The sequence below is a fragment of the Sapajus apella genome, unplaced genomic scaffold (assembly GCF_009761245.1).
Source record: "Sapajus apella isolate SASKATOON/1434 unplaced genomic scaffold, GSC_monkey_1.0 scaffold71, whole genome shotgun sequence".
Taxonomy (NCBI): Eukaryota; Metazoa; Chordata; class Mammalia; order Primates; family Cebidae; genus Sapajus; species Sapajus apella.
Window position 1 is genome coordinate 7,790,015 of NW_022437011.1, and position 14,557 is coordinate 7,804,571.

General features: G+C 38.3%; 1 protein-coding gene across 8 annotated transcripts in view; it reads right to left on the reverse strand.

The window, feature by feature from the left end:
- FAM13B (family with sequence similarity 13 member B) overlaps positions 1 to 14,557 on the reverse strand; it is a 120,143-nt gene that overhangs the window by 19,513 nt on the left and 86,073 nt on the right. For all 8 annotated transcript variants that reach the window (XM_032250362.1, XM_032250363.1, XM_032250367.1 and 5 more), the window contains 3 exons: positions 4,805 to 4,869; positions 2,572 to 2,620; positions 1,784 to 1,931 (listed from right to left, as the gene is read on the reverse strand). In XM_032250362.1, the coding sequence (XP_032106253.1) occupies positions 1,784 to 1,931; positions 2,572 to 2,620; positions 4,805 to 4,869 (262 nt within the window). The remainder of the gene's footprint in view (positions 1 to 1,783; positions 1,932 to 2,571; positions 2,621 to 4,804; positions 4,870 to 14,557) is intronic.

Here is a 14,557-nt window from a genome sequence, read left to right on the forward strand (position 1 = left end):
GTTACCTCCTTTATCTATACCAAGGTATAGGTGCTGGATTCTGACACGAAAAAAAGGATAGTCCATATCCAGTTCTATTTGGGGAGACTCAAGAACACTGAAGCCAGACAGAGAATGTCCATCCTCTTCAGACAATGAAAACAACTGCTCTTCTGTGCTTAAAATTTAATAAGGACTCCCAGGCCAAAGATCATCGAGAACTAATTATCTGCATCTTCTAACAGGAAGAAGCAAAAGTGCTTTATCAGAATCCAAGCTGCTTCTTTTGAAGACTCACTTCCTAGCAAGGCTTTAAGGGACGGTCTGTCAACCACCACTCCTTTTATTTTAGCCATAATAAATAACAAAAAAGAACATTAATCTCCAACTGCCACCAGTATGCTAACATATCCCCTAACACTGGGAAGCATCTTCATAAACTCTAAATGTCCTGAATAACCCAAACAAAGCAAATGAAAGACAACTTCCTAATTTAGTCTAAGTTAAAACAGATAATATGTGACTGGGAATGCCAAACATCTAGACCTATATAAAAACGAAGCTGGGGAGGAGACAGCAATAAAAATTGGCACAGACAAAGACTTGGCTGGGGTTCCTTAAAAAAAAAAAAAAAAAAAAAAAAAAAAACCACACACACTCCATTTGCAATCAGGTGAGTACCCTTACAGCGCCAAAGGAGTCCATGGCACTGGCATTACAATTCCTGTTATTGCCAGCATATGTCAACAGATAACTTGCCAAAGATGAGACAACCCAGGGATCTTCACCCAAGTGAATGTATATGCAGCTCTGCTTAAGTAAGATTCTTGAGTTACCTCATTGTCTCTTTACCAAGGTGTACGATCCAGAAGAACTCCTAGATTCAAATTTATTGCTTGTTTCCCACCCCCATTCAACATTTTATTTGAAAGTTTACAAACAGATAGCAAAACTGAAAGAACTTAACACTGTATATCCATATACCAATCACAATCTATCATTAACATTCTACTATACTTGCTTTGTAACATTTATCCATCCTATTAACCATCTTGTTTTTTTCATGGATTTCAGAGTAAATTGCAGGTATCAGTAAATTTCCTCATAAACACTCCAGCATGCAAATCACCCACTGAAGTTCACTATTTGTTCACAGTTTTTGATTCTCTTGAAGTAAAAAGAAAACTTTATATACAAAGAAACACAAAAATCTATGTATCTGCTGACTTTTGAGCAATGTAAACACCCATGTTGTTTGCCTGTTAATTTTTAACTTCTCTCCTTTGTGCAAAGTTTTAGCATCCCCTGCACCATACCTTTATAACCTAAGACCGAGATACAGGAATATGGTACAGTATTTGTTTAGAGGTACCCTTGAAGGTCATTTTTCAAAAAAGTATTACTGACGATTCTAATGGCAAGGTAATAATTATACACACTCTGTTTAAATTGGTGAGATCCCTACGCCTTAACATACTGGGCTTTCAAAGACTGGGAGATAGCACCTGATTTTAACTATTAGCAAAAACGTAGGCTGGGTGACTTTTTAAAAAAATCAGTTCTAACATCCATTTTCAAAGCTGCTGATGGATCAGATAAGAACTTCTAGTTCATATGAGATGCTGCCCCATAATCTCAGTGTGTTTCACTAAAAATACCCACTTGCTCATCTTATAGGAAAGGGAGAACAGAAGATCAAGATGAATAAAGTTATACAGAAAAGGGCTGTACTCTTATCATTGCTTAGGGTAATTTCAGTTACAAATAACATTATCAGGAAAACAATGTGTGTGGGTAAAATTACCTTCCCATTTATCACCATCAGAAACATTCTTCAGATCTAAATGTGGAATATGGACACATGCTGCTTCCCCTTGAACACCAACACTTTGACCTCCTGGTACTTCTGATTCAGTGTTGGCATTCAAATCACGTATCTCGCTACTAGAATCCTGTATTTTAAAATAAAGAATACGTTTCACAACTACGGAATTTTTTCACGCCCAGCTTAAAGACATCCAGCACATATCCACGTGTAGTCTTCACTGGTTTACTGTGCCTATATAGCCAACTGTCCCACTCCCACTGTGCAAACTATTTTCAAATATAAAAATGCAGCTTTATAGTATGTCTCATCGGGAGATAAGTTTGGATGCCAAATTCAGGAAAGCGTTTTCATAACCAAGTTTCTTGTGACCAAAAGTGGCAAAGTAATTGCTAACTGTAAACTCTTTGATAAGAGTATTTACATTTAAATATTTAAACCTAGCTAACCCGAGTTAAAGACCAGACATAACAGACAGTTTAAACCTAGGTAAATTTTTTTTTTTTTTTTGAGACGGAGTTTCGCTCTTGTTACCCAGGCCGGAGTGCAATGGCGCGATCTCGGCTCACCGCAACCTCCGCCTCCTGGGTTCAGGCAATTCTCCTGCCTCAGCCTCCTGAGTAGCTGGGATTACAGGCACACGCCACCATGCCCAGCTAATTTTTTGTAGTTTTAGTAGAGACGGGGTCTCACCGTGTTGACCAGGATGGTCTCGATCTCTTGACCTAGGTAAATTTTTAAAGACTAAGATAAAAAATAGTTCTTACCAGAATCAAGTGCGACAATTTATCACTGTCAAATAACAAATATTCTTCCCTAAAAACACAAGTAAAGTTGTTAGTATATTAAGAATAAAAAGGCTAATATCATTATATATTTCTTACCTAGATTCCTCTTCTCAACAACACAGCTAGCATTTACTACGTGTGAAGAGAAAATGACAACTGGACATATGTCCATTCTTTGGAGCCCTGTATCTGAAAAACCACACAATACTAAAAAGATCCACAGAATCACTTCGGGTTTAGAAAAATCAAGTAATGTTCCCTACTCCACTCCACAAACCACAGCAAAAAAGAAAAACCTTTATAAAATGAAAACTAAAATCCACAGTAACTAGAAACACAAAAGGATGAATGTATAATAAAGATTTTATAAAGTAAATGTTTTAATCAAATAAACAGCTCTATTCTCTCCACTCTTGAGACTTGTAAAGACTTTCTAATAAGGTATCACTGTCTTTTAATTTAAATCTGTTTTCTATCACAAGGTTGCTACTTCCAATCAAAGAAAGTTACTACTTCCAAACCTTTTCCTCCTCAAAACATTCTAAAGATAATTAAAGAGAAATTAAAAAAAAATTTCAGTTCACCTTTTACTTCCTCCAAAAAACTAAACCGTGTTTAGAACAAGTGTTACAGCAAGCTGTTAAATGGTCCATACCAATTTTCCAGTCAACAGAGCACCTGCTATTATACAATAGATCATCAATATGCCTAGTATGGAAAAGTTCTTTTCCTCAAAGGCACTGTGGCAATTTACAATGACACATCAAGATGTCACTTCTAACTGGCCATAACAGAGTATGCACTCAGGAGACATGTCTTGATCTAAATATGGCAAGTCATTTTCTCATATAGATAATTACCTTATTTTTGCTGAGCAGGAGAAATGAACTCAATGCTCTGACAAGTTTAAAAGCATTCCTTTGCTTAGAGTAGGAGCAAATGGTAGGATGAGTAAATGCTACTTAAGCAGCCTAGAACACCTACCTAATCACCTAAATTTGAGAAACATGATGTTAAACATACAAAATGTAATCTACCTAATCAAGGTACTCTTTGGATCTAAAAACAAGTTTTCTAACCTATACACAGTTGAAATTGAAGAGGAAAGAGCTTTTTCCAAAAGCAGCAACAACAACAACAACAAAAACAGAGGAGTCCTCACTACATGGGTCCTAATTGTTCTACCAAATCCAGATGTCATCATTCTGGGGGTGCCTGTTAATGCCATTAATCTTGTATCTTCAGCCAACAGCTCCAATACTCACTGGGCTGGAAGAGGATGATTCCTGTCTCCTGAGAGGAAGCACAAGGAACTCTGTAACCACGAAATCTGTGAACCTTCAGAGTATGAGGAGGCTCCAGAGGCATGGCTCCAAAGAATTTACTTACCCTTTAAGAACAGGCTTCCTACTTATAATTAAGAGAAACTATGAAACTAATACAAATATGTCCTTGCCAACAGGCTGTCAGCAAATTAGTATGCTGTCTGGGATCTCTTAATATTTACAATCTAGCTGCAAACTTCATTACTGAAGTGTTTTCAGAATCTCAAATCATATTCCTAAGAAAGTTATACTACACTTTTTGGCAGCATCTTGAAGACTGATGCAAAGGGTAACAGGAACCCAATCTTACTCTGTGACTTAAAACATTCTAGAAAGCTTCTACTCAAAGAGACTATTGAGACTCTACATTTAGTCAAAATACTTGTTGTCTACAGTATTTCTCTACCATTATAGCCAGTCAAAGTGGTAAAAAAGCACCAACTGCCTAGGAGTGTACTGAGACGTACCAAGGATAAATTCAAAGAGGAAGAAAAGCATTCTATACATATTTGTTGAAACAAATATGGTATCTTTCAGTTAGTTATACATAGTTCTAAGACCATGAATTAACTCACTGACGGGTATACTGAGAGTATCAGTAAATTCCCAATTGTTCTAAAATCAACTGAAAGGTTTAAGTGTCTCCAAAAAGGCTATGTGTTTTTCCCTCTGAATGTTTTCCAAGTTATAACTACTGTCGGTCTAAACCTGTATAAATCCAAATATTTATATTTAATATCCTTTAGGCCTACCATTAAAACAAGAAGCCGGTTTACCTAAACTATATATTTATAATGGATAATCATCTTAAAAATTCACCTTAGAAATCTGTGAAGAGCTCCAATTCTCAAAATGATTAATTAGCAACAACATGAAAAAATGCTTACCTCTCAGGACAGCCATCTTCACTATCACCATGATCACTGCATGGCTCTAACAATATACCTACAGACTGATAAAAAGAACACCACCATGTATTAATGGAGCTCCCAATACACAGTTATGAGAGGAAGTTGCCAATCTAAATTAGGATATGAGAATACATGTTAGTCAAACACCCCTCATTAGCTATCATTTATCTAAGTCTATAGGACTTAGATCTCTTTTTACAGAGTAATTTATCTTCCCTCAAAACCTAAGTCATCTGAAGTATGGCAGTACTCTGCATTTCTTTCTACTCTATTAGCTATCACCACTACTATCCTTTTTCCTTAGAATTCTCTCCTCCAAAATGATGGTCTTCTGATCCTGCTTACGAACTGCTGCTTGCCTTATTTCTCCTCAGCCACAAACACACAAGTTTGGCAACTTCTTGTAGGTTAAGATAAGAGTTATGGAGGAGTTTGTATATTTGAAGCAGTAACTATTTTCCACAAAGAAAGTCCCCACATGAGAAAACTTTCCCATTTTCCAATGAGCTTAGTGACACCATCTCATCCCTATTCCCCCCAAAATAAAAATCTACCAAGTCTAATACAAATACCCAGAGAATTACCACAAAATACATGAACTTTTTGGTGTTTTTGACGATCACCTCTCAAATCAACAAAAGGTTTGATACTTCCTAGACTCTCCGATTCTTCTTTAGAAAGTACCACTTGTTCAGTTTTGTTTAGCATGAAAGAAGGTCCATAAGACTGCAAAAAAGCTATTAAAATACTAGTCCCTTTTCAAACTACACACCTCTGTGAGGCTGTCTCATAGGCTTCAACAAAAACAATGTAATCGTAACAGACTAAATGCTTCTGCAGTTACAAGAATCCAGCTGTCTTCTGTAAGTCAAACAGGTATCAACAATATTTCTTTCTATAAAACAATGCCATTCCTCAAACTAAAAAAAATTTTATGAAAACAGTTGTCTATTATGGAAAAGAGCAACCTTATTTATGTTACCATAAATGAGTTTATGTTTAAGTAAGTTAATATTTTTTAAATTTCTCAGTTTTAATTCCTAATATGGTAAATCCTGTAAACAAAGCTCTTTGGGATCTTCAATATTTTTAAGAGTATAAATGAGTCTCTGAGAACCAAAGTGTGAGAAACAATGATACAGAAATCAGACTTCAGCAACCTTTAGATCTAGAACAGGTATCCCCAACCCCTGAACCAGGACCAATCAATGGCCTGTGAGGAACCAGGCCACACAGCAGGAGGTGAGTGCATTACAGCCTGAGCTCTGCCTCCTGTCAGATCAGTGGTAGCACTAGATTCTGATAGGAGTGCAAACCCTATTGTAAGCTGTGCATGCGAGGGATCTGGGTTGTATGTTCTTTATGAGAATCTAACTAATGCTTTGATGATCTAAGGTAGAATAGTTTTATGTGGAAACCCCAACCCCTAACCCACCATCTGTGGAAAAACTGTCAATCACAAAACCAGTCCCTGGTTCCAAAAAGGCTGGAAACCACTGCTCTAGAAGATAGCTTTACATTCCAAAGGTTTCTGGGCACATAAAATAACCATTACCCAGGCTGAATATTTAACTTTTATTTATTTACTTAAAAAAAATTTTCTTAGATAGTCTCTGTTACCCAGGCTGGAGTACAGTGGCACAATCTTGGCTCACTTCAAACTCCATCTCCTGGGTTCAAGTGATTCTCCTGCCTCAGCCTCCGAGTAGCTGGAACTACAGACTCACGGTGCCACCACGCCTGGCTAGTTTCTTTGTATATCTAGTAGAGATGGGGTTTCAGCATGTTGGCCAGGCTGGTCTCAAACTCCTGACCTCAAGTGATCTACCTGTCTTCAATCACCAGAAGTACTGGGATTACAGGCATGAGCCACCATGAAACTTGGGGCTGGGCACAGTGGCTCGCACCTATAATCTCAGCACTTTAGGAGGCCGAGGTGGACAAATCACTTGAGGGCAGGAGTTTGAGAGCAGCCTGGCCAACATGGTGAAACCTCATCTCTACTAAAAATACAAAAATTAGCCAGGCATGGTATTGCATGCCTGTAGTCCCTGCTACTCAGGAGACAGAGAGGAGAATTGTTTGAACCCACGAAGCGGAAGATGGTACCAGCCTGGGTGACGAGCAAGACTCTGTCACAAACAGACAGAATCCAGGTATTTCACTCAAAAGAACCAAATTCAAGCCCTAGCTCTACCTTTCTCATCACAAATATGAGAATAACAATCATTTACCTGACTACCTTAGAGTTACTGTAGAAAATCAAAAGAAATAGCTTGTAAGAAAAGCCATCTATATTGGCCAGGTGCAGATGCTTGCGCTTGTAATCCCAACACTTTGGGAGGCCAAGGTGGGTGGATCACTTGAGGTCAGCAGTTTGAGACCAGCCTAGCCAACACGATGAAACCCCATCTACTAAAAATACAAATATTAGCCCCGTGTGGTGGTATGTGCCTGTAATACCAGCTACTCTGGAGGCTGAGGTATGAGACTCGCTTGAACCAGTGGGGAAGAGAAGACTGCATGAACCAAGATATTGCCACTTTATTCCAGCCTGGGCAACAGAGCAAGACTCTGTTTCCAAAAATATATAAAAAACAAAAATAAAATAAATAAAATATCAGTGGGCAAAATAACCCATATCTTCTCCCCACCTCCTCCCATGAGCCTTTTCATAAACATCAGGTTCTGCAAAGGAAGGCTAAGGTGCTCTGGTCTCCCAATTCAGGTAAGCTAGACAGTTTTGGCAGTGGTGGTAAAAGCAGCAGGAGGAGGAGCAGCTACATCACAGTCATATTAGCAGTATCTTAGTAGTTTTCAGAAATCACTGCCAAGAGCTAATTAAAACCTGACAGGCATTTCCAGTAATTCCTCTGGTCTCCATCCATCCTTTGCTGTCCATAATTGGTGCACCCACATTGCTTAGTTCTGTGTCTTCCCATTTCTACTCACTCACTTTGCTCAAGCATGCTAGTTATTTCTATTAAATACGCTACATATCTTCACTCCATTCTGTACCTTTCATTTGCTGTACAAACACTCAGTGAATTGCATATTGACATAGTTCTATCCAGCCTACTCTCTCTCTTCTATAAAATATGATCAAAATTGATGAGGTCTTATGATAGTACACATCAAATTGACAGCCATCTACTCCTCTTGGCTATCTGCCAGAGTTTATAAATACTTCTGGTCTCCACTTCTGAAAGGAGGTAATTATATTCCAGCAGTTTCTCAGTATTTGCAAGGTATGAATAATTCTAAGTTTTGAAGGGTACCATCAATGAAGGTACCATGAAATGAATGGATTTTACCGATGATAAATCAGGTATTTTGATGTGAGTTCTAATCAGGCTATTCAACTTCATACACTTTCGTTGTTTTTTTTTTTGGTTTCTTTTTGAGATGGAGTCTTGCTCTGTTGCTAGGCTTGAGTGCAGCGGTAGGATCTCGGCTCACTGCAACCTCTGCCTCCCGGGTTCAAGCAATTCCCCTGCCTCCACCTCCCAAGTAGCTGGGACTACAGGCATGCGCCACCACATCCAGCTAATTTTTTTTTGTATTTTTAGTAGAGATGGGGTTTCACCATGTTGGCCAGGATGGTCTCAATCTCCTGACCTCATGATCTGCCCACCTCGGCCTCCCCAAGTACTAGGACTACAGGCGTGAGCCACTGTGCCCAACCCATTTTCTTTTCTATTTTTTTTTCACCTTCATACACTTTCAACTCCCAAAATACTGATTACAGTACAACTTATACCTATTCAAAATCTACAGTGAATGATCTCCTTATATCAGATAAAACTCCTAAATATTTACTATGGAATCTAGTAGCACATTAAAAAAAAAAATCTATTTTGCAAAAACCTATTGGATAAAGTTATCCAAAATATAGGTCAGGCATGGTGGCTCATGCCTGTAATCCCAGCACTTTGGGAGGCTGAGGAGGGCAGATCATGAGGTCAGGCATTCGAAACCAGCCTGGCCAATATGGTGAAACCTCGTCTCTACTCGAAATACAAAAATTAGCCGAGTGAGGTGGCACATGCCTGTAATTCCAGCTATGTGTGAGGCTGAGGCAGGAGAATCACTTGAACCTGGGAGGCGGAGGTTGCCATGAACCAAGATTGCACCACTGCACTCCAGCCTGGGTGACAGAGACTCCACCTCAAAAAAAAAAAAAAAAAAAAAAAATACACACACACACAGAGAAAGAGAGAGAGAGAGAGAGAGAGAGAGAGAGAGAGAGAGACAGGCAGACAGACAGAAACTCTTAAAACTCAACAATGATAAAACAACTCAGTTAAAAAATGGAAAGATGGAAGCTCTTAAAATTCAATAATGAGAAAATCGCCCAATTAAAAAACAGGCAATTGGCCAGGTGCGGTGGTTCATGCCAGCACTTTGGGAGGCCAAGGCAGGTGGATCACCTGAGGCTGGGAGTTCGAGACCAGCCTGACCAACATGGAGAAACCCCATCTCTACTAAAACTACAAAATTAGCCAGGCATGGTGGCACATGCCTGTAATCCTAGCTACTCAGGAGGCTGAGGCAGGAGAATAACTTAAACCCGGGAGGCAGAGGTTGCAGTGAGCCAAGATCGCTCCATTGCACTCCAGCCTGGGCAACAAGAACAAAACTCCACCTCAAAACAAAACAAAACAAAAAACTGGGCAAAAGACCTGAATAAACACCTCACTAAATAAGATAAACACATGGCAAATAAGATATACACATGGCATATGAAAAACTCATCATCATATGTCATTAAGAAACAAAATTCAAACAAGATACCACTGCACACATATCAGAATGGCCAAAATCCAAAACACTAACACCACCAAATGCTGGCAAGAATGTGGCACTGTCACTCATTGCGGGTGAATGAATGAGAAACACACTCAACTGATTTCGAACGCCACGTTTTTTTATAAATGTACCCAAGCATTTACTTTAAGATAAAGGTGGCATTTCACATTGGCAGGAAAAAGATAGACTATTCAGATTATTCAAAAAGTTAAGGTGGTGGGATATCTAGGTAAACATATAGGGAAAACAGTTGAATCCACTCTTCACATCTTACACCATGATAAATTCCAAATGGGTCAAATATTCAAATGTAGAAAATGAAACCACAGAAGTATTTCTTTAAAAGAAGAAAATTAGTTTATAATCTCAGAATAGGGAACACCTTCCTAACTATGACATTAAAATCTAAACAAAACGAAACAAAACAAAAAAAAGTTTAATCCTGTCAAAAATGACTTTAAGTAAAAGACAAACTGTAAACAAATATTTGTAACTCATCATAAGAAAGGAGGTATTTTCTTCTGCTTTGGAGGGGCTGAAAAAAAAAAGAAAGGGGGTATATTTCCTTAATAAATAAAAGACATGCATAAACCAAAAGGAAAAATAGCAACAACCCTACAGAAAAATGCAGATATGGACAACTGGAAACAGAAAAGATGAGACCCATCATGGTGGCTCACACCTGTAATCCCAGCATTTTCAGAAGCTGAGGTGGGAGAATCGCTTGAAGCCAGGAGTTCAAGACCAGCCCAGGCAACAAAGCGAGACTCCTTTACAAATAAATTAAAAATTAACCAGGTGTGATGGCATGCACCTGCTTGGTAAGGTGAGGTGGGAGGATTGCTTGAGCCTGGGAGGTTGAGACTGAAGTGAGCTGTGATCATGCCACTGTATGATCAGAGCAAGACCCTGTAACATTTCTATTAAAATGTCAATGTAAAAGAAAGTCACAACATATATGTTTCACTTACCAGGTTGTAGTAAAAATTCTGCAGTGATAAGGCACAGTCAAATAGGTATTCCTATGCATTGCTCGTGAAAGCATAAACTTGGTTCAAGAGTCGGCAATTTGACAATATATAATAAAATCACAAATGCATATACTTTATGACCCCAAATTCTACTTCTATAAACTTATCCTAAAATAGGTTTGCATAGATGAAATGGCCTATGTGCCAGGATATTCACTGCAGCAATTTTTAGGACAAGACAGTGCTTTCTTTTATAGTTTTATTATATCCCACATCAGGGAGGGGAATTAAATATGGATAGACAAGAAGAGAAGGGGTGACACTTTTCTATATATCCTCTGGTAATATTTAAATGTTTAACTGAATCTCTCTCTTTTCAAAAAACAAATAAAAATATGTTAAAACTTTGTAGGACAAAAAAATCAAGTATCCACACATAAGGCATTTAATCACTAAAGACTCCTGTTTGGGGGCAGTGGCTCATGCCTGTAATCCCAGCACTCTCGGAGGCCAAGGCAGGTGAATCACCTGAGGTCAGGAGCTCGAGACAAACCTAGCCAATATGGTGAAACCCTGTTTCTACTTTAAAAAAAAAAAAAAAACCTACAAAAATTAGCTGGGTGTGGTGGCACACACTTGTAATCCCGGCTACTTGGGAGGCTGGGGCATGAGACTCACTTGAATACAGGAGGTGGAGGTTGCAGTGAGCTGAGATCGTGCCATTGCACTGCAGCCTGGGTGACAAAGTGAGACTCCATCTCAAACAAATAGCCAAAAAGATTCCATAAGATTAATTTCAGCCTGGCTAACCAATACATTGTAGGACTGTGGTTTATGTAGCACCTAGTACTCTTGAGATTATTTGATTTATCAGCTTTGAAATGTTAAAAGGCAATCTGATTTCCTTACACTGCAAGTCAGTTTCAGAGAGAAAAAAATCTCCAACATTATTTTTTATATCTGAAATCTTGATCTCCTTACAATATTATAGCCCAAGGGTTGGCAACTAACTATAGCATATTAGACAAAACCAACCTGTTGCCAGTTTTTGCAGTTGCTCAACTAAGAATGGTTTCTACATTTTAAATGATTGAGGGTAGGAGGGAGAATCAAAAGTATAATGATATTCTGTGAAGTGAAATGACAAGAAATTCAATTTCAGTGTCCATAAATTAAATTTTATTGGAACACAGCCATGCTCATTTCTTACATTTTTTTTCTGGCTGCTTTCATGTTACACCAGCAGAGTTAAGTAGTTGTGGCAGAGACTGTATGCCCACAACACCTAAAATATTTACTGACTAGGGCCTTTACACAAAAAGTTTGCTGACTCCTACTCTATCTTGCCTTAAACTTTCCTAGGCACGAGTTGCTTTCTACCAAAGCCACTTGAATCATGCCATACATACACTTGAAACTCATACATCCTGTCCAACTTATATTCCCCTCTTTTGCAATGTCTTCACCTTACTGTCACAGCTTGAAAAGTTCATCCTAAGTTTCTAATCCACCCAACGTGCACTCTGTACCCTGGTTAACTATTTCAAAGTTATTTAGTCAATGCCCTTACCAATGTGGTCTAGTTTATGACCAGCTTTCTGTCCTCCAGACAGACAGATGCTACAAGAAAATGTGTCACTTATGTACCTTCCTAGCTGGCTCACTACAAATTCATGTCATCAAACTTCAGCTAGACCTCCACTGGTTCTCAAAATATCTGCTGACTCAGTTCTATTTGCTTTCTCTCCACAGAGACTCTTGCAAAACTATACCTATTTTCTTCAGATTCAAACCCAATTCCTGTCTCCTCACCCTCTGCAAATGCATTTCATTTTAAAATGGTCAAAGCTATGTGAATTAAGTCCCTAAAACACCTCTCACCTAAAAAATATTCTATAGGCGGGGCATGTTGGCTTATGCCTGTAATCCCAGCACTTTGGGAGGCTGAGGCAGGCGGATCAAGAGGTCCGGAAATTGAGATCATCCTGGCCAACATGGTAAAACCCCATCTCTACTAAAATACAGAAAAAAAACTAAAATACAGAAAAAAACCAAAAAAACAAAAAAATAGCAGAGCATGGTTGCACACGCCCGTAGTCCCAGCTACTCAGGAGGCTGAGACAGGGGAATCGCTTGAACTCAGGCGGCAGAGGATGCTGTGAGCCGAGATCGTGCCACTGCACTACAGCCTGGGCGAAAGAGCAAGACTCTGTCTCAAAAAAAAAAAAAAAAAAAATCTATATATCCCCTTTTACTGAAGATTAAAAGTAGCTTTTCCTATTTAGAAATAGTCACTTAACCTGCACCTTGAATCATCTTCCTCCCATCTCTTATCCCCAACCCCCTCTATGCAGTGTTCCCCTAATTACCCTGGAGTTTTCTTCTGACATTTTTCAGTCTCTCCCTATCTAGTTACTGATTCCTACTGACATGCTCAAATCTCCATCCTGTATCAAGAAAGTAGAGGCGCATAGGCAGATATCTCTTCCACAACCAGACTGCTCAACTCTCCTCTTTCATTTTCAATGCAAAACTTGTCCAAAAGGCTTTCCACACACCGCAGCTTCTATCTACTCACCTGGTACTCATTCTTAACCATGAAATCCTCTACCTACCAAAGCTCCTCTTTCTTTACCAATAATTTCTATCACAAAATACAATAAATTTTAATTGGAATTAATTATTTGCTTAAATTATTTGATTATAAATCAGAGAAACTGTTGGAAACCTAAATATAAGAACATATGAAGAAAAGCAAAATCATTCACAATCTATCATCCAGAAGGTCACTGTAAATGTTTTGTTACACTTCTTGGCCTTTTGACTATGTGTCACACACACACATGTACAGTGCATGCAAAGAAATTGGGACTTCATTAGCTTTAGTAATCTATACTTTGTTTTTGTTTTTTGTTTTTCAAAATAACTTTACTCGTGACTATTACTTGGCCCTTTAAAACAATTCTAAATGACTCAACAATATCCTATTATATGGATATACTATGATTTATCGAATCATTTTCCATTGAGTACTTTTTGTGTTTCTCATTTTTTTTTCCTGCAAATAAACCCCCAATAAGAATTTTAATAGAAAAATATTTGCATACACCTCTGATTTGTATGTATTTCCTTAGGACACAGTCCTGGGTTTTGAAATTTCTGGTTTAAGGTTTTTTATTCTGCCAATGTGTTTTCCAGGAAATTTACAGTAATTTATACTTCTGACGTCTGTATGAGACTGCTTATCTTAACCAAACCCTCACCAGCATTAAATATATTGTTTATATTGTTTAAAAAATGTTTTAAATAATGTATTTAAAAATATATTAAATAATTTGTATTGTTTAAAACATTTATTTTAAATTTTTTGCTCAACAGCAAAGGCAAAGAAAAAAAAAGCCATTTGATTAGACTTTTAACCCCCCTAGCAAGCAAATAAAATTAAACTTCCCCTTCTTATTTTTGTACCTTTACCTCCCATCACCTTTTTTCTCCTTTTAACTCTCTATTTTGACCAACTTTCAAACTTAGGAAAAATCTCATCCTCTTTGACATTCCCAGTTTCTATGGCCATGGCTGTTTTTTCCTCCAAAGTGCTAAAATACAGAGGTTCCCCTCAGGTTTCTTCAATCCCCACTCATTCTCTTATTGAAGTCACTGCTTTGGCAATTCCATTCACTCATAAGCAAATGAGCCCCCACCACCAGCCACAACTCAAGACCCAAACATCTGCTTCATATGAACCACCAGTTCTCCAACACTGACCTCTTTTCCAATACCTTAGTGTCTGTGTTTCTTAACCCAGTTTGCGCCTAAATCTTAATCATTTTCCCCTTTGGAATGTTCTCTATTCTTCCTTCTTTCCTTCCCTGGGTCCCAGAGTTCAGACTTTTTTTTTTTTAAAGAGAGTCTCACTCTTTTGCCCAGGCTGGAGTGCACAATCTCAGCT